General features: G+C 40.0%; 5 protein-coding genes across 7 annotated transcripts; 2 read left to right on the forward strand and 3 right to left on the reverse strand.

Moving 5' to 3' along the window:
• Nucleotides 1–551: 551 nt before the first annotated feature.
• LOC137951841 (protein TIC 62, chloroplastic) lies at nt 552–5,517 on the reverse strand. 2 transcript variants are annotated; one of them, XM_068798785.1, is made up of 13 exons: nt 5,257–5,517; nt 4,564–4,693; nt 4,390–4,462; nt 4,270–4,306; nt 3,991–4,167; nt 3,675–3,756; nt 3,378–3,450; nt 3,076–3,186; nt 2,503–2,655; nt 2,261–2,382; nt 2,001–2,180; nt 1,164–1,209; nt 552–963 (listed from the first exon to the last, which is right to left on the reverse strand). In XM_068798785.1, exons 1-12 carry the CDS (start codon nt 5,426–5,428, stop codon nt 1,164–1,166), a joined length of 1,356 nt encoding a protein of 451 aa, XP_068654886.1. In that variant the 5' UTR covers nt 5,429–5,517; the 3' UTR covers nt 552–963. The 2 variants fall into 2 exon arrangements, with proteins under 2 accessions (XP_068654886.1, XP_068654885.1); XM_068798784.1 differs by having other exon boundaries at nt 553–963; nt 1,135–1,209; nt 5,257–5,516.
• A 1,254-nt stretch (nt 5,518–6,771) lies between these two features.
• LOC137951974 (uncharacterized) lies at nt 6,772–9,519 on the reverse strand. The gene is made up of 4 exons (XM_068798986.1): nt 8,692–9,519; nt 7,546–7,665; nt 7,123–7,323; nt 6,772–7,025 (listed from the first exon to the last, which is right to left on the reverse strand). The coding sequence occupies exons 2-4, from the start codon at nt 7,643–7,645 to the stop codon at nt 6,904–6,906; spliced, it is 423 nt and encodes a 140-aa protein (XP_068655087.1). The 5' UTR covers nt 7,646–7,665; nt 8,692–9,519; the 3' UTR covers nt 6,772–6,903.
• A 202-nt stretch (nt 9,520–9,721) lies between these two features.
• On the forward strand, nt 9,722–13,401 carry LOC137951972 (BTB/POZ domain-containing protein At3g50780-like). 2 transcript variants are annotated; one of them, XM_068798985.1, is made up of 4 exons: nt 9,722–10,034; nt 10,153–10,380; nt 10,464–11,198; nt 12,100–13,401. In XM_068798985.1, exons 3-4 carry the CDS (start codon nt 10,563–10,565, stop codon nt 13,057–13,059), a joined length of 1,596 nt encoding a protein of 531 aa, XP_068655086.1. In that variant the 5' UTR covers nt 9,722–10,034; nt 10,153–10,380; nt 10,464–10,562; the 3' UTR covers nt 13,060–13,401. The 2 variants fall into 2 exon arrangements, with proteins under 2 accessions (XP_068655086.1, XP_068655085.1); XM_068798984.1 differs by having other exon boundaries at nt 9,722–10,380.
• A 1,889-nt stretch (nt 13,402–15,290) lies between these two features.
• On the forward strand, nt 15,291–17,212 carry LOC137952086 (type IV inositol polyphosphate 5-phosphatase 11). Its single transcript, XM_068799158.1, has 7 exons — nt 15,291–15,302; nt 15,385–15,515; nt 16,158–16,234; nt 16,332–16,457; nt 16,554–16,738; nt 16,827–16,964; nt 17,051–17,212. The coding sequence occupies exons 1-7, from the start codon at nt 15,291–15,293 to the stop codon at nt 17,210–17,212; spliced, it is 831 nt and encodes a 276-aa protein (XP_068655259.1).
• A 2,413-nt stretch (nt 17,213–19,625) lies between these two features.
• On the reverse strand, nt 19,626–25,470 carry LOC137952018 (BEL1-like homeodomain protein 4). Its single transcript, XM_068799061.1, has 5 exons — nt 25,211–25,470; nt 23,553–24,883; nt 22,119–22,504; nt 21,447–21,507; nt 19,626–20,436 (listed from the first exon to the last, which is right to left on the reverse strand). The coding sequence occupies exons 2-5, from the start codon at nt 24,846–24,848 to the stop codon at nt 19,867–19,869; spliced, it is 2,313 nt and encodes a 770-aa protein (XP_068655162.1). The 5' UTR covers nt 24,849–24,883; nt 25,211–25,470; the 3' UTR covers nt 19,626–19,866.
• Between the last annotated feature and the right edge of the window lie 1,418 nt (nt 25,471–26,888).

The following is a 26,888-nucleotide window of genomic DNA, read 5'->3' on the forward strand; positions in this document are numbered from 1 at the left end:
GAAAAAAAAAAAACCTCTTTGTCTCCTATTCCAGTTCCTTTGATTTCTCACTGACTAGGCAATTGGATTCACTTCAATTTTTTTGCTCAAATGACTTGATCAAGACCCCTACAGCACAGGATTACAAATATATTATCTCTAATCAAAATTAGATGGAAACATATTACAACAGTCCCTGTTTATTCCACCCTGTAGTTACTAAAGATTCAACTCTGCTGCTCATTTAATTATACATGTATCATTCTCATTCTAATCAAATGTATTGTTTCAATGTGTGAGATAAGTGATTGAATAGTGATCATAGTTCAACATTAAAGTGATAAATATGATTTTGAGACATGAGTCAAAAAACCAAACTGTTTGAAGATAACCAACCATACATGTAAATCTAAAGCTAATCTGGTCATTCAATCAAAGATAAGATGACAGACATTACCATCAATCAACATAACGCAAGAACAGCATTTCAAGATAAGAGAGATCAGATATGCGGAAACAAAACACTGAAAGTGGTGAATTTGGACTGTCCCAAGAATAGGAGCCATTGGGAAGAATGGCTCTGATAAATGGAACTGTCCAAAGTGGTGAATGTGGTTTCAGCAAATTCCAATTCATAATAGAATTTACATTAACTTCGGTTATCTGTCAATGATACATGTTGCCAGTGCCCTATCCCCCAGTTTGGACAAAAATGACAGTTTAATTCAGAGGATCATCATTTTTTGACTGCCAAAACCAATCTAACATTTGTTGTCAGTGTCTTAATGGGTAGAATACAAGGACTACACTCACTTTCACTTCATATTTACTGGAAAAAGAATGAAATACAATAAGCATAAGTGAACAGTATAAGATACTAAACATAATATAACGCCCTTGCATGTTTCTACCACTCAAATAGCTTCTTCTGCTTCCAGAAGGGTGTAATAAGATAACCGAGAACATCTCAGTGCACAGTCCTGGCTGCAATAAACGCAATAAACAGTAGCGTTATTGTCTTGCATTGCAATAGATTCAATAGAGTAAATATAAGGTCTTATTTATTATTCACCAAAACCTGGTTCTGTGATAACTGTCATCTGTTTTTTTCTTTTTTCATTCCATAGAACTTATCTATTCCAGTATGTTGCTTACTAGATCAATAATAAGTTCATCGATCTTGCCTATGCTGATGGACTTGGAGAGCTTGGAGGCTTTAAGTCCGCATACCTGTTAAGGGAAAAGCATCAGTTCCAACTAAACATACTTCTAACTGGATCATGGGAGAAAAGTGTAAAAGCTCCTTATATTACATTGTGAATGGTGACAGTGGCCTTGACTCAAAAGTGGTTTATCTTCTGATTTATTGGCCAGAGGAATCTCAGCTGCATTGAATGTAGGTGTAGAAGACACCTGCAGCTCATGGTTTCTAGTGGAAGGTGGACTTGGTGATGGAGAAGTAGGTGGCTTCAAGTCTTCATATCCGAAAAACAAGGCATGAGAGCAGTTGGAAGGTGAACTTCTATAGATCCCTAATGAACTTAGATCATGTTAGGCTTTTCTTTTTCCATTGGCAAGCGGGAATCTTAAGAACAATAATATACCGCTCAAATTAGCATGTTGGGCTTTTCTTTTTCCATTGGCAAGCGGGAATCATAAGAACAATAATATACCACTCAAATTAGTTATGTAGTTTATATTCATTACCCTGAACTTAGTAATTTTCTGGCTATATTGTTCTCAGAGCATAACCGAAAGAATTTTAATTATGTTTAAGGTGGTAAAAAGACCAAGGGATGTAGAAGATTGATGCAACATAAGGAGAGAGAGGCCATGTTAAAGGCAAGTCCTTAGTGGGACTGGTTTCTGACTTCACAGCAGTTACGTGCTTTTCTTCAGGAGAGGATGGAGTAGTGCTTGGTGTAAAACTAGGAGAAGTTGGTGGTTCCTCATATCTGTAAATCAATATGTGAATTGAGTGAAACCATTTAGGAAGTATACTAAAAAATTAAGTGTCTTACATGGTATATGGAGAAAGTGGCCTTGGCTTATCCACCTCAGCCGATCTCTCTGTAACACCTGATGCATGTTCAGATAAACTAACTTGAGTCTCACTTCCCACCACTATACCTACATATTTGGGCTCCTGGGCAGTACTTGGCGTTGGAGTGGGAGATGTTGGAGGTTTTAGATCTTCATAGCTGCAAAGTCACCAAAGGCTGTAAGATAAGATCACTTGTTGCCAAAGGTGCAAACAATGAATAACTCTATTTGGTCTTACGAAATAAAAGGAGACAGAGGACTTGGCTTCTTTGCTTCAGCTTGAATTGGTTCCAGAGTAGGGGCTTCAGGGGCCGGAATTTTAGAAGACGTGGACTCCAGTTTTTGGCCACTTGGTAATTTCTGACAAGAAAAATGAACTTGTGACTTGATTTCTCAGGCATTTCAACCTCCTGCCTAGTGCTCTGTAAAACTTCTATGACTGAATTACTTCTGTGTCATGTGGGGAGGTATTTAAAGTACCTCAGGTACAGAGGTATCAACACGCTGTGATGGGATCTTTGCCAGCAGCTCTTCCATAGGAGTCAGAGGGGCAGTTGTTTCCGCAATTACTTCCACAACCTTACAGAAAGAAAGGTTGCGGTTTTTGGCCATGACTGCCATGAGCTCTGCAACCTGAAATAATGTATTTAACTACATATTTGCTACAAAACAACAATAATAATGACAAGGGGATGGTAAACAAGATTCAAATGGATACATTGTCAAACATTGCAAGCTAAAATTGCTAGTTTGCTACAAAACAGTAATAATAATGATAATGTAGATAATAGTCAAGATTCAGATGGATATACGGTTATATTTCAATGTCAGATATGCTAAAATCAAGCACTTAATGAATACCAACATAGCATAATGGAAGGAACTTAACATTCACACCTTTTACTCAATAAAAAATAATAATAATGAAAGGAACTTAATTGATGAAAAATAGACTAAGTTTAAATGTGAAGTAGATGGATACATGCTTTCACTCTGTTTAACATGATTCTGCCAGCCCAAACTCATACACCAAAAAAGAACAAGAACCATCACCTGAAGGTTTGATACTTGGCCACCAAAAAGAGTGTCTTCATTGGACAGAACCAAGTTGTGAGTCTCCTTGTAAGAATCCGTGGGCCTCTCCATCCCTCCGGGTCTCACTATCTGAACAACAATTAAACAATGATTAAGTTAATTCTTATTGAGCAAAGTCCATAAAACAGTTCAAGTTCAACAATCAACATAATTGCTAGTCGCAATCTAACCTCTCCAAAGTACTAAAACTACATAAAGGAATTCTTCTTCCTTGACGAAGTTAGAGATAGAAATCAAATTATTCACAAGAAGATACTCACAGTGTAAGCAAGACCACTGGCAAGAAGTGCCTCCTCTGCCTTCCTTTTCCAAATCAGTACTCCCCAAAACAAACTTAAACCAAAAAAAGAAAAAGACAATTAATTACCATGCCTGGATGAGTACATAGATCTCTGTATGTCCGTGGCATGTGAAGCAGGAATAATTAATTTACCATGAGAAGGCGCAAATAGAATGAAAGAATCCTTACAACTTATGTACTAAAGATAACAAGACTAGAGCTATCTGGACTGCAGATCAATCATAAGAGTGCTTAAAAACTAAATGTATTCACTTACTTTAATATAGCTGCAGGAAATCCAATCTTATTTGTCCCAAGAGATGTAAGCAAAATGAAGTGGTTAACCTTTGCAACAGTAGCTGGACATTGAAAAAAATAAGAAGAAGAAGAAAGATGAAAGCACCTTTTATGGTGTTGAATGTACATGATTTTCACTTCAAGACAAAAAAAATTCCTGATGTTAAAATACCCAACAAAGATAGATTATATTTACTAGAAATAGAATGTAGGGAAGAATTCAGGTGTGGAAAATGTCAACTGAAAATTTCCTTTCATGCAATTAATAAGATAAAAGTAGTAGAAGTTTGGGTTACCAGCATCAATAAGATTTTTAGTAGCCATGTAGTCAATTCGATATGGTCCTGTAATATCAAAAACTTCCTTCTCACTGGCACCTATGCAGCACAAAACAAGAGAGGCATTGCCAATCGCAGGTCCAATTTCCTGTCTCTTTTCCAAGTCACACTCTACAATTTGAAGCTTCTCTACAGCTGGGCTAAAAACCAGACACTTACTGTTATTGGCCTTAAAAATAAATATTCTCCTTGTAATTTCTTTGGCAGTTACTTACACAATGTATAAATGAAACTTACGCTGAAATTCATCATCAACCTTCATTTCCCGAACACTCTGTGAAAGTACATTCAATCAAAAACCCACATTTGTGTAAAAAAGATGCTACTGCTGACAATGTAATTGTTCGAAAGCCCTACTTGGACCAGTGGTTCTGCTTTCTGTTTACTTCGGACACAGGCTCTTACATGAAACCCAAGTTTCAGAAGCTCCCTGAAGAAATCTTCTAATACATTAATCATCAAAGGAATTAGAAAGACAAAACCAATCAATAAGCTTATACAGTTTGGAATAAGCAGGGAGGTATAATTAACCTTACAGCACGCGAACCTACTCTACCAGTGGCACCAGCAACAAATGCAATATCATCATCTTTTGCTAGTGATTCTTGCCTGACAGCTTTTACTTTTCCAAGAGAGGATCCAATTTTTCCTTGTACAAGAACTGTGAAAATGTAAAGAAGTAGCAACTTATTTTTCTGATGGATTTATACATATCCTCCGAAGATTTTAATTTATGTTGCAGATCTAACAGAAAGAAAAGAAAACTGGACATGATTCCACGCTTCCAGCACAGGTCAAGGACAAAATAGAAAAGAATCAAAGAATGCTAAAATTCCACTCTCCATATTTGAGCAGATAAATTCTTAACGTTTAGCTAGAAAATTACATTTCTTATCAGAGATCAACCCAATGAAAGTTCATTCTTTACTGTTTACATGATATTTGGCTATATGCTAGATGGCAATGCAGCTCCATTCAGCACAGATACAACTTAAAACTACTATTTTTCAGCTCGTTAGCCTTTATCTGCAGCATCAGTATGTTTTTACAAGACAAACTCAGAGCATAAGAGTTCTAGTTCCATTATAAGCAGCATGAATGAACTTGTACTTTAATTTTGAATGGGTAAGAATGATACCCAAAAAAAGAAGCTAGTAAAATGGCTGATTGAAAGTGACAAACATGACAATGGAGAGATACCCAAGTCACGAAACAATGCAATACCTGGCGCTGGAGCTCCGAAAACGACGAATTTCAAATTTTTGGGAGGAGGGCATTTCCTGGTCTGGGTGACCTGCAGAGCCTGTCCAGAAAGGAAGGAGGCCCTTTCGTTTAAAACGCTGAGAGAAGAGGGCAGAGCAGTTAAGGGAGGGGAATGCAGATGCAAGAGATCCATCGATACTAATGTGTTAAGGCTCAGCCACTAGCAGTTGAGGATCGTTCAGCAGAGGAGATCACTGGGAGAGGATATATAGTAAGTGAAGGATCAATTTTTTTGCTTCTGAAGCATGGCATCTCTACGTCCTCAATGTGCGGTTATGACGACTCGGACGAACATCCTATCCGATGTTAGTTTGCGACGTTATTACAGGTGTCTCTGGAAATAAGTCTCATTCACGGAGCAATTTTGCCTCTTTACATGAGTTTCTCTTTATAGTTTATTAAATATATTAAAAATAGGATTATAATAAAATAAATTAAATTATTCGATTAGGTATAAAGGTAATTTTACTTGATTACTTTAATGTGGGATTGCATATATTCTATACGTGTACAAAACCAACTTGGAAATGGCTATTGGATCATGGATAAACATGGGTTAGTCCTAGAGGTGGATATGGGTCAGGTAGGGTTAGGTTTAATAAAACCCAATCTCCAACCCCAAAACCCCAACCCAAAAAATTGTCAAACCTGATCCCAACTTGACCACCATCCTCATAACCTCATTCCCGCCCCATCTCAATAAACCCAACTTAAACCCGATCCATCTTAACCTGGTTTTATATTTCCTTCTCATATGTGGGTTGGGTTTGTGTCAGATTAGGGAAAATCTGCCCTCGACCCCAAACCCGACAAGTTTTTTTATCCCAAATCCGCAAAGTAAAATTAGAAACCTAAACCTCAGTTTTTTGGGTCAGATTAGGTTGGAATCCATAAAACCCGACACGATGCCTACTCTTAAGTTAGTCCTTGCGATTGGAATCGACTAGCCATAATAATACGAATTAGTGTATTTTTAGGCACTTCACATTTTTAAACGTACAAATAAAATAGTTTTTTAGAACATTACTAGTAACTCTAGGCTTTAGTAAGCAACCAAAATGTTACCTACTAAAGACCAATTAAGCCCTTATATTATGTATGTGAGGCAACATCAGCCATACCCAGATGTCTTTTGAGCATCTTTCCATGGAATAATGAAGGACAAGGCGAGCATTATTTGTAGATTCCTCTTAGATTAATGGAATATCTACAAGGAATCCTCTGAGCAGGGATTTGCCAATCAAATTCTAATCATGGTGAGCTTTTGTTGAAGACAATCCGAAGTCTCGATGGAGTCCACTCCAGAGATGCAGTAAATCAGTCCTTGTATGTTCTCTACGCGAAGTTTCATTAATGGCTGATTAATCCGAAGCGGTCCGTGACAGCAATGCCACCTATAAAAAAATATCATTACAGCAACTTAGCTGTTACGATCAATTTCACAGTAATCAATGATCCTGTTTCAATTTCTTTGAGATCAGTGAAATGCTACAGATAGTTGTGAACAGAATGATGATGGTATCCGAAGAGAGTATAATTGCAGTAGATGATAGTTTAGTAGTTTTTTTTTTTTTTTTTTTTGGTGTTCTGGATTATCTTTCCATTTGTTTAAGCTGCAGAAAGAGGAGAATCTATCGTGTTCTCATGCATTCCCTTCAGATTCAGACCTCCATTAACAAAAATGAAGACAAAGGAAATCCCAAAACTCACGGCCACCAGCAGAGTCATCCCTAACCAATCACAGTTATGATAAGAGTGAGATTGCCTGATCATGCTGGCAGTTGCAATTATCAAAACTGTTTTCAGGTGGAACCTTAGATTACGTACCATAGTCTAAAGACCTTCTTCCCCTCCTCTTTCTCGGGTAATTTGAGTTTGCAAAAGCCTTCAGTTGCAGAAACATGGAAGCCACCACAAACCCACTTCCTGTCTTCTCCCTCACCACTCTTTTACTCAGATCCAGTGACCAAAATCCAGCTATTCCTTGCAGAATGTCTTCCATCACAACCTTGAAGAACAGAAAAATTCCTAACCCAAGAGTCATTTTGGCAATTTGACAGCTGAATTTGGAAGGAAAGATGATTTGGATGAGATTGACTGCAGATGCGCAAGCATAGAGAGGAAACCAAAAATACCAATCTAAAACACAGATTGAAAGGAAAGAGGGAAACTTTATCAAACTCGATACTCGGAGGTAAAGATAGATCTATTATAAGTTTCTAAAGAACTGAAACAATTTAAAGGCGTTACCTGGGTCATTCAGCTGTACAGATGCTGAAGCAGCAAACAGAGAAGCCATGAACACAGAACATGAAGAGAAAAGCCATGACAGATTTGTGGGGGAAGCCATTTTCCTTCAATCTTCCAAATCTGGTGTGTAAAAATTGTGGCAGTTCATATTCAAATAGAGCAGATGATAGAAGTCAACAATAAGTAATTTTTTTTGTTTTTTTCTCTGTTTCCTTTTCTATTTCTTTATAGTTTAATGTCCGAGTGGTATTTTCAATTTGAATCCATTTTTGCATCGGAAACAAGAGATAAGGGAGACGACTACTGCAGCTGGCTGCTTCCAAAGTCCTCATAGTTCGTTCCAGACAGGAAACAATAGATAACTCTTACCCTACAGTGAATTTTTCAAAGAAGATTAATTGCTTGAATTGGTGGTCCTAATGGGGTTCAATGAAAAGCTTTCACAGGAAAGAATTGATTCTACTGGGTTTCATTTGAAAATAATCTGAGCCTGCTCATGTTGAGATGTCTGAAAAAAGCAGCTCCATCAGGTAAGCCATCTACCACGTGAGATTTGTCTCCTCCCTCATCACCCTGAGGTCCCTCAAGTAAAAGCTTTCACAGACGTAATTAAAAAAAACCCATTATTTTACTGAAAGTTTTAACAAATCACAACAGCCCTTCAAGAAAACTCAACCGAAAGAGATTAGTCAAAAGGTCGTCTGAGCAGTGGTTGCATTATTGACTCTCAGAGACACATTTCTCTGCTGCTTATTTTCAGTGAAGGGCAGTTCTGCGTTATCAAATAATCCTGGGTTTCATTAGTTAACGAGCCATCACCAAGAAAAAAAGAGGAAGAAGAGCTGATTGATGGGGAATCTACGATTGGAGCAATTCATCGGTAACATACACATGGGATGTGCCAGAGACAAAGACAACACAGATTTTTTTGTGGTTGGGGCTTTTTGATTTCAACTGCCTGTTTTTGTGGATTCTTTGTACCAGTTTTTCCAGAATGCTACTTCGTATCATTTCAAATATCTCATGGTCCCTAAAAGCCATGAACGTCGTAACTTCAGAGTCTAATCTGTTTTGGTCGCCAGGGTGTTTGAGAAAATTCCCAACAGATTCAAACAAATGCAGAAAGAGGCATTCATGCAAACTCACCAGAATTTGCCATTGATGAAGGCCAGTCTTGCACGAGAATCGCTGTAGAAGCTGTAGATACAGATGTGAGCTGATATCACGCTTACCCTTTTCTCTCTTTTCCTCTACAATGTAAAATTGATGCCTCGGTTTACCACTTTTCCATGGGAGAATCATTCGCAAGCTGCATTATTGGAGGCATGGGCCTCTCGAGTCTCTACCAGGCGCTTGGAATAATGCAAAAGAGGTCAAAAGAAGTTTAAAGCTAATCTCTGTAGCACTCAAATGGGTAATGGGTAGCTGAATCATTTCATGGTAAAAGAAGAGCAGGGAGTTCGGAACAGGAAACTGCATTCACCACAATACAAGCAGACCAGGTTATGCTCTAATGAAGACCTGTAAAACGAATGAACAACGAGGACAAGAGAAGGATTCACCAACAAAGAAAAAAATGGAAGAAAGTTCAAATCTTCAATCTGTCAGCAGGTTAGTATTCATGCAAATGAAAAATGGGTGTGTGTGATAATGGTAGGATCTTTACATCTGCAAAATACAAGGAGGGCCCATAATCTCATAGGAATATGATTTTGTTAATCCTAAAATTATTGCAAAGAGAAGATGATTTTGTGAATCAATTTAAAGGAATGTGTGAAGGAATAACTCAAATGGGATGTAATCCACTTTGTTTCAGTTTGCGAGGTCAGCTCCATTATCTTGTTCTTGGTACTGGATGGACGGTTGTGATGGGCGATTTGCTGGAGATTCCCATCAACATGGGGAATGAAGACGGATTACCTCGAGACTCCAGCCTCCGTGGTTTGGCCAAGTATCTTCCAAAATCAGATAAAAAACCCCATTAATTGTCTCATCGTACTACTCTGTCTTCTCCAGAATTTTCTGATTTCCTTAACAGTTAATTTTTTCTAAATCTTGCCCTGCACACAGACTCAGAAAAGAGGAAACTTTCACGAGGGCATTTTAGCCTTTTCCTTGAGCTGCTGCAGAGATGGTCTGGTTCTGTTTTGCAGCCTGCTGAAAACGGTAGAGAGGGGGAAAAGCGAAGGTAAGCGTATAAAGGGCAAAGACGATGGAAGAGCAGCAGGCGTGAGTGATGATGAGTGGGAATATTGCAGAGAGACATGTCCTTAAAAGCCTCACTCCTTAACTTGAAAAGAGTAAAAAAGTGCAGCAACCGTCCTACCCTTTTCATCTGCCCAAAAAACCAGCCAAAACACCCATCATTTTCCTCGGCTATCCACATTTTTCGGTTTCCTTGATGCCTAGCAGCAAAGCTTTATTCAATCATTAGAAACAGCTGGGGAGCGAAAAATAAGAGAAGGAGTTTGGATGCAGTTGCAGATGAGGTGCTGAGTTTATGCTTCAAGAAGCTCTCGATTTTAACATCTGTTTCTTGAAGAAATTGTTTCATGTTTGTCGAGGACGAGTAGGTTAATTTTTCCATATGAAACCTTGTTTGTTTAGGAAAAGATTCAGACTTGTCACTGTGAATGTCGCGAAGTGTATAAGCTGATTCTATTCAGATTCTGTAGCTGTCGATCTCACTTCTAGTACAGAAAAACAGAATTTTTTCGAGGTCGAAAGACTTGCCTGAAGAAGCAGCTGCAGGAAGAAGCTCAGTGTTTGGATTAGCCGTTTGGGTGCTTTTCCTTCATTTTTCTGAAAGAAACAGTTCATGATTGTCGAGAAATAGTAAGCCTTTGCATTTTTATGTTTGTTGAAGATCTAATCACATGGCAACTTAGCTAAATCTATACTCCCTGTTGCATTTTCAGAAGAAGATCAGCCTACTGAAGAGGAGGAACTTGAGAAGAAGATTCCCATTAGCTGAATGCCCTATCTGCAGCCGAGACACTTGTACAGACCTTCTAATTATGGCGGATTTCAGAGTTAAACGAGTAGAGCAAGGCCACACCAAAATCCGAAACGTCCCAATTGCCGTAACTCCAGAAGGGTTCTGGTGCTGTCCTTCCCCTGTTGTGTTTCAGAGGACTCTCAAACCGCAGCAAAATCCACTAAACAAACCAAAACCCCCTTCCCCATCTCAAAAGACCTCCATTCAGAAGGCACAGAACCTACCAAATGACAAAAAGCCGAACCCTGCGTCTTCAAGGTCACGAGTTGTCTCCGATGATCACCAAAGTTTAAAATCTGATAATACCGATTTGAACCCTTCAGTGGCTGCAGAAAGATCGCCAAAGCGTAACGCTGATAATTTTCAGAGAAAGGTAGCTGTTGAGTTCGGCGAGTCTGAAACGAGTGATCTGAAAGTGATTTTGTTCGGAAAGCAGGGATTCGCAGTTAAGATGAGTGTTCATAAAGATGTGCTTGTAGGACAGAGCAAATTTTTTGCTGATAAACTGCCAGAAGAATCTCAAAAAACTAGTCTTGAAATTCCGGACTGTGAGGATGTGGAGATTTATGTCGAAACAGTCGGCTTGATGTACTGCAAAGAAATGAAGCAGCGTTTGATCAAACAAAGTGTGTCAAGAGTTCTTCGAATTCTCAAGGTAAGTTTAGATGATGATACTGTGATTACTACTCTCATTCTTCTGATTTTCATTCTGGGGTTGATCCACATTAGAGCTTTAACTTTTCATAGGAGGGATTCACCATAATTGCCCTCTCTTGAAAAAATTACTGGTCATTTTGCTTTGTGTGTCCGCATCTCCTTTGTCCTACCCTGACAGAGATATCATGGCTTCTCTATGTTCTTAACAATATCCATTTGCGTAATTAACAATTTGAAATTTGAAACAACTTTCTTTCAAGGGTATTTCTTTCTCAAAATTTTGCATGTTTCATATGGTTGTACTCTATTGTACATTCTTAACCCAAGGACTCTTCATCTGGCTAAAGAGTTGGTATTCCACAACCGTGCATCTGTTCTTCGGATTGATTGTTGAAGCTTGGGAACATTCTTATCAAAGATTTGTCATCATTTGTTGTAATATCTCCACCTGCTGTTACTGCCTTCAAGCTGACTGCATCTCAGCTGAAGCATTTTATCAAGAAGGATGTTAAGCTCTTCCCCGAATGTGGTAGAAGACAGACAAAAAGCTTATTTGATAAGGGCAGCTATGAAACTTGCACTGATCTGTTAACCGATGTGTGTGTGGGTTGATTGGGAGCATTACTTGAAGGTACAATCGCCCAGACAGGTGAAGCTGGTGGGTTGCAAAAATGGAGATGCCATCAACCAAAGGTCTCATAGTTCATGATCAAATAATTCTGGTTCAACTCTTGAAATGTTTCTGTTTGTCTCATGTGTTTAGGAAGATCCTATGAACAGTGCACATCATCTGTTTGTTTTTCTTAATCGTAACCTTTTCAGTATTGACATTCCTTTATCCTAGCTTTTGGTTATGATCTTCTGTTGAAATCTCAAGAAATTTTGAAACTCTGTTACAGGTTGCAGAAATCCTTGGTTTTCCTACATGCATCCAGTCGTGCCTAGAGTACTTGGAAGCAGTTCCTTGGGTTGGGGAGGAAGAAGAAAAGGTTGTTTCATCAATCCTTCGCCTTCAGACTGACAGTAAGAGGATCAGCCCAGTCCTTAAACGAGTTACTTCTGAAATAACCAACCCTCCAAATGACACTCTCACACAGATATTGGACCTTGTTCTCCAAAGCAGTGAGGATAGAGGACGACGAGACATGAAATCTTTGGTACTAAAGCTGCTGCGAGAAAATAGTGACCTAAATAATGGTTTTATGGAGATTTACAATGATAACATATACCAGTCCTGTGAAAATTGTGTAGAGTCACTCTTGCTTCTCTTTAGGCAAGCAGCTGAACCAGGCTTTACTGATAAATCCATGAGCAGTAAAGGTCCTGTGGTGACACAGATAGCACTTGAAGCAGACAACCTGCTATGGCTAGTGGAGATCTTGGTTGATAGGCAAGCTGCAGACAAATTTACAGAAATATGGGGGCAACAGTTGGAACTTGCAACTCTGCATTCGCAATTGCCAATCGTTTCCCGCCATCTTATTAGTTGCATTACAGCAAGGCTCTTTGTTGGAATTGGAAGGGGTGAGATGCTTCCGCCCAAAGAGACACGACACAGATTGTTGCAGACATGGTTACAGCCACTGATTGATGACTATAGCTGGTTACAACATGGGTGTAGATCATTCGATAAGAAGTTGGTAGAAGAAGGAATTGGGAGGACTATTTTAACTTTACCATTGGAAGAACAACAAAGCATTTTGCTTTCTTGGATGGGAAGTTTCTTGAAGGTCGGAGGTAACTGCCCAAATCTCCAGAGAGCCTTTGAGGTCTGGTGGAGGAGGACCTTCATAAGGCCTTATGTTGAACAGCAAGGAAATCCAGTCCGCTCATCTGAGAGTGGAGCGGCACAAACATAGAGAAGAAGGAAAGAAAGACAAAAGAGGTCAAAGACACAGTGCTGTGATATAGAAAGTCAGGTGAGTATGAAAGAACTAATGCATTTATGACTTCCAAGTGATTAACGCAAGAAGCTGCAAAATATTTGATCCACATATAAGAGAAAAAGATTTGGGTTGTTCGTTTTACTTGTGGAAAATTCAGAGTACACATCAAGGATGTACCTTAGCATAAGAAAATCGTCATGGAACTGCTTCTGGCTAGGTGATTGTGGAAATCCCATTATTATGGAAAGTCTAGTTGTGCTGTTAAATTAGAACAAGCAAGGTTTGGTTGACATGCAAGTTAATATTTTATTTTCTCATCCTTTCTGTAAGTATCAGGTTCTTGCACTTTTTCTTCACAAGCTTTTGGCATGGCGGTTCTAGTTTATACACAGGGCAATACCTTGTGAATCCTCTTTTCTCTGCCCAAGTGAAGTGTGAAACGTGGGGGCTCTTCTGGCTACCTTTGCAGGTTCTTGCCAAAACCGCCTCCTCTGCATTCATGAACATCACATGGCAAATCTTGTAATTGCTTGTGTGAAGTTACTTGTTGAATGGTTAGGTCACCTCTAACATTTAAGACAGTCTTTGACCACCAAAATTATGGTCAGTGTAAGAACAAGAGCACGGAACTTCCGTCGTCCTACTGGCATCAACCGCAATCTCAGCCAATAAGGCAATCTTTATCACCTTGTTCACACCTCGACTATGATATCTTCCAAATTTGGTTAAATTGAAATCGAGCCAGAGAAGAACAATCTGCAGCAATCTAAGCTGCTGTATTCCCAGAGATATTACAGAGCAGCCCTTTTGATTTCGAAAATACGTGCCGAAATCTACAAAAGAGGAATAGGTGTTTGACAAAAAACGATTTCCTCCCATATCCGCCATCCCATCCTCAATAATTGGTCGTAGGAGTGCAATCATGTTCAAAGTCCACGCACATCTAGATATAATTCCGGTAGGTTGAAGAACTCACCCACACGGCCAAAAACCGAAGGGGTTTAAGATCACCCATATGCACTTTCGTCGAACACTTTCGCAGCAAAAAGTCACCGAAGTCTGGTTTTCTTCGGATTGCGTTGTCAGGGAAGAAACTCATCGTCCTCTCTGTTTCTCTATGGATTCACACTGGGCCGAGTGGTTTGATCGCTCCACGGACGTCACCTGCCGACGCCTGCATACGCGTTCCGGGGTTGGTGCCTGGAAAGGACGATTCTTGTCCCCGATTTGCCTACGCGGCTGTTTCTTGATCTGGAAAGACAAACAATCATGAAAATCAAAATATCCATTTCAGTTCAGATTTTATGGTTAAATAAATTAAAATTTAATAAAAATATATATAACATTTTTTTTTATAAAATTTATAAAAAATACATTATTAATTTTACTTTATTTTCTCTCCGAGAAAGTCACATCAATCTGATTTGCAGTGTGCAGAGAAGAGGATCCTCTCTTCTTCACTTTGTCTGTTTTTGAATTTGGGCTGTATACACGTAAAATTAAATCCGCTTGCGCCCGTGCTGCATGCCTTTCAAGAAGAAAACTCGGATGTGCTTCTGCAATGTGCAGAGAAGGAGATCAGATTTCTGGCTGCTTTGAATTTCAACTCGGATTGAGCTTCGTAATAAGTCAATGGATGAACCTAACTGGGGAAGAAATCCTTGGCTTGTCCACCACAACCACGGAGAGAGACGGGCGTGTTGTGGTATTTTTATTTTGTTTGACTTCTGCATCAACGGCTCCACCGCCCAAATGGGTAGAAAGATGAAGAAGAGACTCGTAATAAACTGGGACAAGTTTTTTTCCTTTTTCCATTTAAAAGGCCTCTTCCGTCATGAGCGATCGTCTCTTTCCTCCAAAACATGGTTCTGCTTCTGCGCACCAGAGCGGCATTTGGTTTTACGTACCTGCTTCTGTTCCTTCTTTTCCTTTCGCTGATTCTCCGGGCATCATGGGAAACGGCTGCAGTGCTCACGATCGAAGGTATTTATAAATTTCTTACTATTTAACATCTTCTCTCTTTCAGTTCTGGGGTATTTGATTGAAAAGCATCTCGCAGAAGAAGATCGACGTCAAAGAACAGCAGGCTTGAAGCATTGAACATGGAGGAAGCGAATCATGAAGGGATCAAAACGGTTGGGATGACGAGCTGCAGCACACTTCCAAGTAATTCTCCCTTGTGCATGTGTATATTAACGTGGAACATGAATGGGAAGGTAAGCTTATGATCAACTAGGATTCTGATAATCTGATAACTGGGTTGTCGTCTGATTTTCTTTTCCTGTGTGTGGGGCGAAGGTGTCACCGGAGGATTTATTCCAGCTTGTTGGAGGAAACCGGAATTTCGATCTTTTTGTGGTGGGCTTGCAGGAAGTACCCAGAGCCGACATGGCTCAGTTGTTGCAAGAAGCTTTGATTGACACCCACAGGTTAGGTTCAACATTAGTGTTCCACCATTTCTTACTTTCATCTGAAATGCTTATATCGTCTTCTTCCTTGAGCCTTTTGATTCGTTATCAACATTTGAGAAGAATTTGCAAGGGAATTGGCCGTTCCAAACCTGTTAGGTGGATACTTTTCCTGAACGTGTGAATCATCACTTTAAAACCAGCTGATCCTACCTGGTCATGGAGGGGAATTCCTGTAGAAGGGGGCGCCGGTTCCCCCTCAAGTATTGTTGAGTATGGAGAGGTAGCCGCCCCCCCCCCCCCAACCTCTCCGCCATTGACATTTCTAATCACAGATCAACATGAGATTATTCTTAACAGATTCAAATAATACATTTCTTTGGTATTAATATTTTACTGTCAAAGGAAAGATATTGTGATCTTTTCCATCTATAGGGTGAAGTGACTGCAGAACCACCTTTCCTCAATAAGCTGGCAGTTCGGAAAACTGCATCTGAAACGATTTTACAGTACTTCCCAAGCACACATTATTAGACTTTTCGTTTTCAGAACTTTATGAATCATAAGATCAGTACTTTCAGTTTGTAGAGTTTTCTTGTTAATGAGTTTGAACTATCTGACAAATCTGCGCTTACTGACTACTGTTGCTGCTTGCACCCACAGGCTCGCAGGTGAAGCTATCATGCAATCTCTGCAGCTTTTTATCTTTGGACCAAAGAACTGGAAATCTTACACAAAAGGTAAGACTTCAAAAGGATTTTTCAGTCGTAAGAGGAGGTTATTGATGCTCCTAAACCTTATATACATTACAGTTACAGATCTCATTTTAATGTGCAGATGTAAGAGTAGATAAGCTTGCTGTTGGGGGTTTAGGAGGCTTCATAGGGAGAAAAAAGGGAGCAGTCGCCATGAGCATAAACTTCAAAGAAGTGCACATGTTGTTCATCAATTGCCATCTTTCAGGTCTTTTCTCAAACACCTTACCTGCTGATCATCTGTTTACTATTGCTTTGCTGCTTCTGAGATGTTGCTTGACTTTCTGGTCTTGATATGTCTCAGCTCATGCTCGAAATGTGGAAGAGAGGAATTCTCAGTTCCAGCAGATATCTCACTATCTGGACAAGAAGAGAAACGCCTATGCCAGACCGTATCACATCACTGTCTGGTTGGGGGATCTCAACTACAGAATACAGGGCATTAAAACACAAGCAGCAAGGAACCTGATACAGAGAGACCAACACAGAGTAAGACCCTTTTCTCTTATTTGCCAGTACATTCTGAACCAAGCCGTAGATAGATAACCATTTGTTTTCTGCTTCAAAAAACCTGCAGCTGCTTACTAGCAGAGATCAGCTTCTCCAACAGGCTCAAAGAGGGCAAGTGTTTAGTGGGTACTGTGAAGGGATCTTGGCATTCAAGCCAACATACAAACATAACATCGGAAGCAGCGATTATGACACCAGTTACAAGGTTTGTTCTTCTTGCTCTCGCAGATTTATCCCTGTCTGTCTCCTTAAAGAATTTGCAGTCCTAAGACTATCATCTACTTCTATCAGGTTCGAGTGCCAGCATGGACGGATAGAATCCTGTACAAGATAGAGAAACTAGATAAGATTGATGCAACTCTGCACTCATACGAGTCGATTGATTGCATCTACACTTCTGACCATAAACCAGTCAAAGCTCATATTTGCTTAAAATTTGACAAACCGACATGACACACTTTCGACCTAGTAACAAATTCTTCGATCTCCGATACATCCTTCCCGGATTCGCATTCGACCCCTTTGGTAACCCTGATATAATCAGCCCATGTCGGTGATCATTTTTTTCTTCATTTGTACACAACGATGTAAATTATCACGTTTCCCGCTGTGAAAGATTTCAAATTGTAAACAAGGAAATGATTCCGAGAAAACTTAAGTACGAGGAGGAGGAGAAACTACAGAGAAAGAAAACCAGGAAAAGGCATTTGGACTCGGAGATCACATGATTCGGAAGCAAACAAAAAAAAAAAAAATGGCAGCGGGTGCAGAAGAAATTCAACCTGCCGCCATGTTATTGCATCAACGAGCGTTATGTGATTCTGAGCTACATAAAAGGCCATTACGTGACTGCAACAGCTGCAATTAATGGGTTAAGAGTTGTGAAACTAGATGAATTTCTTCTTTTTCCCCCCTTCTTCACACTAAAATATATGGTTTAGCATCGTAAAGGTCTATGAGATTTTTTGAGCTGCATATCAGTAAAATAAAATCGATAAGATTTCTTGCTTTTCTTACATGAAAGCTCCTTCCCCTTCTCTTTAACATTAAGACAGTTTGTGTTCACCTGCAAGTGTAAGATGTTAACTACAGTGGTTGGTCCAACTTTCTTTCAGTTTCGGAATAAATACATATTGTAAAAAATTTATATTATCTAATTTTTTTCAGTTTTGCGTCATTTTTAGGTGGAAAATTGTTCTCTTGATTCTTCTCGATTCTTTATATCTTTAAAAATATAAAAAAAAGATAGAAAAATAAGTTGTTTATTGCTCTAATAAAAAAAACTATAGGAAAAATAAACTAAGAAGCACTAAAATAATACTCTTATCTCTTACTTTAACCTTATTTTATTATTTATAAAAAATAATTTATTCCGTTATAAATAGAAGTACGATAACTAATTTTTTCGTTGTTTCCTACAATAGTCCAAACACAAAAAAACCAGGCAAAAGAAAAAAAATTAGTCAAAAAATGATATTTAAGAGTATATAAAATGATGCAGTAAGCCAAGCTATGTGATTATGAAACCCTAAGAGAAAAGAAACCTTGGTTCAACTGAGTATTCATGGGAGTTGTAGACACCATCAAAACAAAGGTCCACTTAAAATATTGCCCTAGTCATGAAGGGCAAGAGGACCACTTAAAAATATGTCTAAATTGGATGTTCCATTTATCTTGTACTACTATTCAATGTACCATGTGCATTTTAACAAAGTGGTGCAAATTCAGGCTATATTGCCCATCAATTAAGTTTATGTACTAGTAGGCACAATTAAGTGAGTTACTGAAATATAAATACTCTCTCTCTCTCTCTCTACAACTTCATAATTAGAGATAATTAGATGTGAATTCCTTGTTTAAGGTGAAATCCTCTATTTTAGTGCAGATTAGTGTCTAACACATCAAAATCACGATGTGATCCGACTAACCCGATTATTTATTTAACCTTGAATCCGCTGATAATTAAGTAGGGTTTAGAACATCACAATCACAAAGTAACACTAGATTATCTCACATTACGCTAATCCAACAACAGATAAACAGAAACCCTAGTTCAAGCATTAGATCTTTTGGTTGGGTGACTGAGATTCACCACCACCCCACAAACAAAGCTTGCTTTCAAACCAGAGGTTGTTCCATGTACTGGGTTTGCTTGAGCTGCAAGGATATTTGGTATCGTCTTATAAATATATTTGAAGATAAAATAGTGGTGGGTGATAGTCCTCAATCCTACTCATAGTTCAGTAAAAGGAAAGCCAAACTCACACAAAGAAGCAGACCAGCAGGCAATGTCAATTGATAGGGATGAAGTTAGTTTTCTTCCACGTACAAGAAAAGTTAACTTATTAATGATTAAAAACTGTAATTTAAGTGAGGAAGGTAGAAGGACGAAGTTGCTTGTTAAAACTAAAGAGTCATCATCAGACGAAGCTTTGGCAGCTTCATGAAGAGTCCCTGGAGTTTGGGTCTGCAGTTGAACAGTGATAGACTTGTGACAGAGTGAGGATAGGGCAATGTAGGTTGAATTGGTTAGAGAAAGTGGCCTTTTAAGTTCTGTCTCTACCCTCTCCCATCTCCTCCCATGTGAGTTTTCTTGCATTTATCAACTGCATTCTCTGCTGGCTTTCAATGCCTCAATCACAGTCACAGGCTTTGTTTCTTTTTTGCTTTTTCTTTTCTTTCTTTTCATTTTCTACCTTCCCGAACCATCGTTAACTGTGTTTCAATTTGAAATAATTGCAGAGATTTTTTCGAGATTATGATTAAAAAGATCCCGTGTTTATAGATTTTTTAAAAAAAAAACTGTATATTTAACTTCGATCTAATCAACTGGTAATAACGAAAGAAAGATTAAAGAAGAGGAAGAAGCAGAGAAAGCAATCTACTATACACTTAATAGATTTCAGGTGTTTGCATTCCTATGTTCCCTCGGCTTAAAAATTAAAATCAGAGAGAAAGAGAAAGAAGAAAAAATTACACATATTCAAAATGTAAAAATGGAATTTTTTTCCTACCCGATGACCCTCGTTTCGTCTCCCACATCACTCTCAATCACTCTCCGCTCCATTTTTTCCATCTGGTTTCTCTTGGTTTATCTGTTTGAATTCCTAGATGCCACCGAAATCTCTAACAGAAAACCGGGTCTTGTCGGGGACGTTGCCCTGGTGCCGTAGGCCGAGCGTGAGGGAGACGTCCCCAAACCTGACCCGGGTAGGGCCCAGCGGGGCGCCGCTGCCGGTGGTCCCGAACTCGTTCATGCGGCACGTGGCAGCGTCGGCCTGGTCGTGGTCCGCGGCGGAGGGCATGTCGTCGACGGCGGTGAGGAAGCCGTCGTCGGCGGCGAAGTCGGCTTGGTTTTCCGAGAAGAGATGCTGCTGGTGTCTATTGATTGCCGCCTGTGAAGGGTCGTTGTCGTGGGCATTGATTTCGGATCTTTTGGCTGTGGGGACTGTAGCTGTTGCCACTGTTGCAACAGCAGTGGTCGCAGTGGCTGCTGCTGCTACTGGCCCTCCTGCCCCTGCTGTTGTTGTGGCTGCCGTTGTTGGCGTTGGTGTTTGTGCTCTCTGTGGTTGGTCTCTTTCTCTCTCTTCTTCCTCGTCTTGCGTCTCTTGCTGGTACATCTCTTCGACCATGGGTTTCCACAACCGGACCCTGGCATTAATGAACCAGTTCGACACCTACAGATGGACACAATGAATGAATGGAAACGTAAGGAGAGAGAAAGACAGAGAGAGAGAGAGGAGGGGGCGGAGCAAGTCAAGGTCAGCATTAATGGTGCAGAATGATTTGAATGAATAATGGGTGACGAAGGATTGTCTTCCTTTTTGTAAGTATTGTGTTTATGAAGGCTGCTCTCTCTGTGTGGTGGATCTGTAAGAATGACATCTTGTTCTTTTCTTCGGATCAGAGATTTAATTCTTTTCTTCAAGTTGGATAGAGACAGAGAAACAGGATTGAAATTTCAAAGAAAACATAGGAGATACAGAAGAAATTTTTTTTTTTCTCCAAAGCCAAATACAGGTAAACCCTAATAAAGAAAATGCATTTATTTAGTTTGACTTGGGTAGGTGGTCTTGACTACTCTTGATAGTTTTTCTACTACTACTTTTATCTCACACGGATTAGATTGAGGAAAGACCCACCAATGACACTTGAGTTGATAGAACATGGGAGCATATATGATGGCATTGATATGATTCACCATGTTTTTTCAATTTTCAGGAAAAAAACTTAAAAAATCAGCTAACCAGAGCTTCTAAAAATGCCATTAATGGTGGAAAATTTCAACTTCTTTACTTTCTTTTCATCAAAAGAAGCATGGGAAAACTAGAACGGATATTGTCACTAAAGAGACCTTGTCATGTCAAGAGAATAAGCAACTAAAAGGGAAAAAATCTATCAAACTGATGAAAGCCATGAAAACTGAACAGTAAAAGAGTCATGGGAGTGAGAAAAAATGTAGAGCTGCAATCATCAGGTTCCATGGAGTCCTCTCTGTAGTGCCTTCTTTCTTAAAAAGATAAAGAAGGGTTTCAACTTTTCCAAAAAGCACAGGACAATTAAGATTTGAAAAGAGAAAAAAAAAAAAAAACCCAGAAGATTATTCAGAATATAGGGTTACTTTCTTCTGGGTCCAGTTAGTACTGAAACATGCAATCTTTCTCATTTAGTGAGGAGGAAGACGAACCTGATTTCTGGATAAGCCTGTCTGTCGTGCTAACAAATGCTTATCTGCATCACTCGGGTACCTGAGAGAAAAAGAAAAGCAGCTAATGACATCAGGTCTCACGAAGGCCGTATAAAGATTCGAACTTTATGTAGCAGAAAACGGGATTGAACGGTTTTGCTACAAAGGGCGTGGAGATCTAGAGAAGGAGAAAAGAAACTACAGAGGAAAGAACTGCACCACTGATCTTTTTCGCTTTAATAATGGCAATAGTTGATGAGTTTTTCACTAACTAACTAGGAGAAACCACGCAGTGAGAGACCATTCAGCTGTTTTGCTTCAGAAAAAGCAAAGGAGAAAGAAGCTTTTGCTCAGCTTTTAGTGGTAGGGGACAATACCTAAGGACACTGTATTACTGGTTCATTTAATGCAAAGCAACCTCGAAGCAGAAAGTGATTAGCAGTCACTGATGACGCTTCTTTGGACGGACTTTCTGCTGCATTACATGCTCGTACAATAATCATCTCATTATCTAATGATTCGTAAGAAAAGACGAGCCTACTCCAGAATGGTTTCAGAATATTTTTCAGAAAAGAAAATGCTTTAACACATAATTGAAGGCAGCAGTAGCAGCAACAGAGAAGAAGAGGACGAAGAGGAAGACGAAATAAGAAAATGATGAAAAATACGTACGGGTGAAGGAAGTGCTCAAAGAGCCATGCTCTCAAGATATTGACAGACCGTTCTGGTAAGCCTCGCTGGGGTCTCCAAGCTTCCTGCTCCATCGTTCCAATCTGATGGAACGCTCTCTGCTGCCTCAAACTTTGCTCTAGCATACGTAGCCTTGGGGTCTCCCCTTTGGTGACCCCCGAGGTCCCTGTGGAGTCTTTCTCCCCCAGCATCTCGCAGGTGTGCTTCAGTTGCGCTGCAATGGCGTCTTTCAGACACCGGAAGTGTCTTGACATGGCCTTCTGAGCGAGAGACGTGTAGGGAGTCGCAGCTCCGAAACCCATTACTGAGTCAAACGAGTTCACCACCATCTGCATCTGCTCGCAGTAATGGTTGTATCTTCTATCCACCTGAAATAAGAAGCAAACAAAATGAAAATTATTGAAAACTCAATCAGTACTCCTAGTTTCTTTTTAACGTCTACTCAGTAGAAGACAGAAAAAGGAAGACGAGAAGAAAAAGAGAAGAAACTCATTGTCATTGTCTCATCAGTGAAGAAACTCAAACCATTAAAATCACCAGTGCAGGAGATTAGAGTTAATATTATCATGACCAGTGAACTGCATGATTGCGGTGGAAAACTGTCACTTAAGAGCATGAAAAATCGTCGATGAGGAGCTCGAGGAAGAAGACAACAAACAGTGAAAAACGCTGATGTTTCATTTATTATATCAGCCATATCATTAAGAGCATAATAAAAAACAAAAATCAGCAGCAGAAACAAGGCCATACACATACGCCTTGAGACCCATTTAATTCTGATACCTTCACGATGGTTGAATTCCACCCAGAAGTAAAGAAGAAAGAGAATCAGATGAAATAGAGGAGACGGAGGAGGAGGAGGAGAAGAAGGATCTCGACGAGAAATGGAAAAGTAGACTAGGGAAAGGCTTTCGATGGTTGATAATAACACCAAATATAGAATCATGTATTCATGAATCGAGCCGCCCTCCCCAGTGTCGAATGATTGTTTGAGAGAATATCCTCGATTTCTTTTTTCCTCTTCGACTGTAGAAAAAAACCACAATCTCCAGGTCAACTTCCATGAAAATCAATGGTTCCTTCTGCAGTGTTACTATGATGGGTAAGGGATCTCTTCTGGGCTGCAGCTTTCCTAACAACTTCTTACGTATTATAGGGCGATCTTCCCAATCCAGTCCGTCGTTTCCCTTTGGACAAGCCCTTCAATAGTAAACTCTCAGTTTTTTTCTCTCTTTCAGAAGAAAAAAAAACCCAAGTACAGAAACAATAGCAGTAATAAAGCAGAAAACCATATACACATCCCGCGCCTTACCAGCCCAGAGAACACAAACCTCTTATGAATTCTCTTTATCTGCTATGTTTTAATTTGTAAAAAGAAAGAGAAAAAAAAAAAGAAGAAGGATTGATTATACATGCCTCGTCAAGCATGGAGATGAGCTTGGCCTTCCTTCTCTGGTGCTCAAACCTATCGGCAGGCGACAAAGGAGGGTGATCCTTGGAAGAAGATGAAGACCCACCAGCAGCACCGGAAGAACCACTCACTGGATTAGGGTTAGGGTTGGAGCTGTGGTGCTTGCCATGTCTGGAGTGCTTGAACTGCCCTCTTCCCACATTGCAAAACTCCTCCAACAGTTCCTGCGCTGCTTTAGCATACTTTGAATTCCGCAAGACGTTAACCACACCTACTGATCCGAAACTCATATGAACCTGTTGGTGCGCGGGACCACCACCACCTGCAGCTCCTTGCAAGTGCAGATTTCCAAAATTCTTCAGCGGGTATGAAGAGGAGGAAGCCGAAGCCCCTCCGCCGCCGGCGTGATTGTAATACAACATTCCATCGCCCATCCTCAATTCGTCAGCTGCCTTTCCGGCTTGCAATGAGGAAGCTAATGACAGCGAAAGCCCTTGGCTCTCCAACACTCCTCCTATCTTGTGACCGCCGCTGATGGTGGTCGGGTTGTCACCACTGCCGCTGGGGACCCACGTAAACTGCGACTGCGAAATTTGGTTGTTGCCGAACGAGTTGGCTGTGCCGTGGAAGGCTTGAATGGGAGGGGGAGGATTGGGAAGCAGCATGTGGAGAGGAGTAGAGGAAGCGGGAGGAGGAGACGGAGAAGGTGATCTTGGCTGTGGGTTCATTAGAAAAAGCTGCATGGCGGCTGCTGAATCCGCATTTATGCCAGAAATCTGATGCTGCTGCTGCTGCTGTGATGCTAAGCTGTTGTTGTTTTCGCGCTTCCCATCTCCCAAAGAAACCAAATTCCCCACAATCCCTTGCCTGTTCCCATACCACTCTGCTCCAGTCGACGGCCTCGGAATCCGATAATTCGACGGGATCTGATTCTCGAGGAGATCGGAGTGGCCGACGGAGCCCCCGGAAGGGAAATTGAACATCTCCGACAGCATCCCGTAGACTGGAAGATCTGCGGGCTCTTCTTCCTCTACCGCCACTAGAGGCGGTGGTGCCGACTCGAACCCTCCTTGCACCCTCAATTTGTCTCTCCGGCTTTGCTGCGGGACGTGTAATTGCTGTTCCTGGTGAGACGAAGATCTGTCAAAGCCATCCGAGAAGCTGAAGATCCCCTGATGGAAGCCCTGGGACATAGAAATGACGGAATCAGACCGAACCGGAACTGTGATTTTAGCTATATAGTTGGAATGCTCCTGATGAAGGAATAGAAGCTGGGGTGGCGCTGGGGTTGCTAAGCCCATCTCTCTATGTTTTTCCTCATCTTCTTTCCTTCGTCCTGTCCATAGCCATCCGTCCAGTAACAAGCAAATTAGTAGAGAAACTACAACTCATCCACCATCAATCCTCAGTAATTACAGACAACACAAGACATCAAAAGAAGAAAAAATAAAGACAAGGTCACTTAAAATTAACAAACAGATTCTGTTTCCGTTCAGCAAGAAGCTGTCTGCGTCCGACCGGAACCGAAAATAATCAAACATGATCAAATTCAAGCTCCCAGCTGAGCCGCCTCAATAATACACACACGGATAGAATCAAAAGGACACAAAATCCATTTTTTTTTTTGGGGTATCTCTCCCTATTAATTCCCATATATACTTACAGTTGGAAGCTAGCTTGTAAGAGTATAAAGCTTTCAGACATCGTTCTCTCAGAAGGACCGAATGATGCTCGATGAATTCCTCCATTCCTGTCCCTCCTATCTTTCTCTTCCCATCTCCTTCTTCTTTGCCCTTCCGTTGCTCTTTGCAGTCATCTACAATCGCCTTTTGAAAAGGAAGACGAGGAGATAAAAATAAAACAAAAACTCGAAATAAATGATAAAAATAATAAATGGGGGAGGACGAAGACTTGATCTCAGACGCACACTGAAGCGAAAAGAAAAGGTCGCTGTGCTTCTCCTCTTTCCCCCCTCTTCATACACTCCAAAAGCAAGAGACGATTTCGAAATGACCGACAGCTCCTCTATCTCGAATGAATCTTCCTCGTTCGATAAGGGTAGATCCGTCTATTCCGTTTCCCCTTCGGTGGTTCTCTAACTTTATGTGGCCTCGGCCCCATTGTGAAAACGACAACGTTTTAAACAATATTACGAATCCGCCACGGCCCATGAAAGCGACGTACTATTATTGAATTTACTTATTTACACCTGTCTCTTCTTTTCAAGATTTTCACCTATTCGCACTTCTTTATTAAAAAAAACAAATAGGCAGTAAAAAATCTTTTTACTGGCTATTAAACATCTTAAATATGATTCCTGAGCCAAAGTTTGATTAAATTAGACTAATTATTTTTAACTACTCCAATTTAAAATTCAATTTGAATCAATCAAGCAACCAAAATCACGTTTTTTCTCTTCAATAGTAAAAAAAATTAAAGAAAATAACTGTAAAAAAAAGGAGGGTAAGTTTGGTGCAGGTCAACGAGGGAGGAGTGGGGTCAGTTTGGTCATTTAATAATGGCGTGAAGCAACACAACGTAAACCGGTGAAAGTGAAGGGGAGAAAAAGGTCGAGGAGTGTCACGTAAAAGAAGGACGTACAGTAAGAAAAAGAATTGCCATTTTAGCTACAGATCACACGTGCGACGTGGCACGCTTGTATCGTAGGAGCGGGAAAGCGATAGCCACTCGTAACCGTCTTTTTTGTGTGTGTGTGTGTGAGCTGTACGCGCGCGTGTGAGAAAGAGAGAGAGGGAGAGAGGGGTCTTAGATTTTTTTTTTCTTTTAAATATCTTCATTTTTTTTTAATTGGCTAATTAAGAAAAAAACGGCTTATTTATTTTTTTACTTTTTGTGCGTCATTCACGGGGAACGTGACTCGTGGAGGGTTTTTATTATTTTTTATTTATTAAATAGGGTTAATAATTATTATTATTTTTTAAAAGGGGAAAATGGAGCTAACTGCAAACCGGATTGATAGTTGACAGGCCAACCTTCCTTCATCTGTCGCCTTTTGGATGATGTCACGTGAACCTCACCCCCTCCCACACGCTCGCTCCCAACTCCTCGGGGACCACCTACACGCGCGCGTCTAATCGACAACCCCGTTTCACTCTCCTCTTCCTTTTTTTACTAGTTTATTCATTTAATCATATTAAAGTTTAAATATATGTTATTATATCCAGACCGGACCAACGTAAACCGGGTTTGAAATCTTTATAACCTTATCTTCAGTAATAATAACATATTATCAAAGCATAAAATATAAATAATTTATTTTAATTAATTTTTCGAACCAAATTATTTTTTATTCACTTTAGTTTTTTAATAAAAATTCTTGT

This window comes from Aristolochia californica, unplaced genomic scaffold (assembly GCF_029961685.1).
Source record: "Aristolochia californica isolate CCGP_79_NKW_82.1479 unplaced genomic scaffold, dmAriCali1.0.hap1 SCAF_15, whole genome shotgun sequence".
NCBI lineage: Eukaryota > Viridiplantae > Streptophyta > Magnoliopsida > Piperales > Aristolochiaceae > Aristolochia > Aristolochia californica.

Excerpts from the sequence above, each read along its gene's own strand:
- LOC137951841 (XM_068798785.1), bottom strand. The coding sequence starts at position 5,428 with ATGGATCTCTTGCATCTGCATTCCCCTCCCTTAACTGCTCTGCCCTCT. Across the intron at positions 2,181-2,260 it reads CCTCTGTCTCCTTTTATTTC|CTATGAAGATCTAAAACCTC; the intron begins GTAAGACCAAAT and ends GTGACTTTGCAG. Across the intron at positions 1,210-2,000 it reads CCACTTTCTCCATATACCAT|GTATGCGGACTTAAAGCCTC; the intron begins GTAAGACACTTA and ends TTCCCTTAACAG.
- LOC137951974 (XM_068798986.1), bottom strand. The coding sequence starts at position 7,645 with ATGGCTTCCCCCACAAATCTGTCATGGCTTTTCTCTTCATGTTCTGTG. Across the intron at positions 7,324-7,545 it reads TGTACAGCTGAATGACCCAG|GAATTTTTCTGTTCTTCAAG; the intron begins GTAACGCCTTTA and ends CTCTTGGGTTAG. Across the intron at positions 7,026-7,122 it reads AAGAAGGTCTTTAGACTATG|GGATGACTCTGCTGGTGGCC; the intron begins GTACGTAATCTA and ends GTGATTGGTTAG.
- LOC137951972 (XM_068798984.1), top strand. The coding sequence starts at position 10,563 with ATGGCGGATTTCAGAGTTAAACGAGTAGAGCAAGGCCACACCAAAATC. Across the intron at positions 11,199-12,099 it reads GAGTTCTTCGAATTCTCAAG|GTTGCAGAAATCCTTGGTTT; the intron begins GTAAGTTTAGAT and ends ACTCTGTTACAG.
- LOC137952086 (XM_068799158.1), top strand. Across the intron at positions 16,235-16,331 it reads CTGGAAATCTTACACAAAAG|ATGTAAGAGTAGATAAGCTT; the intron begins GTAAGACTTCAA and ends TTTAATGTGCAG. Across the intron at positions 16,739-16,826 it reads TACAGAGAGACCAACACAGA|CTGCTTACTAGCAGAGATCA; the intron begins GTAAGACCCTTT and ends AAAAACCTGCAG.
- LOC137952018 (XM_068799061.1), bottom strand. The coding sequence starts at position 24,848 with ATGGGCTTAGCAACCCCAGCGCCACCCCAGCTTCTATTCCTTCATCAG. Across the intron at positions 22,505-23,552 it reads TCATCTCCATGCTTGACGAG|GTGGATAGAAGATACAACCA; the intron begins GCATGTATAATC and ends TTCTTATTTCAG. Across the intron at positions 21,508-22,118 it reads TTTGAGCACTTCCTTCACCC|GTACCCGAGTGATGCAGATA; the intron begins GTACGTATTTTT and ends TTTTTCTCTCAG.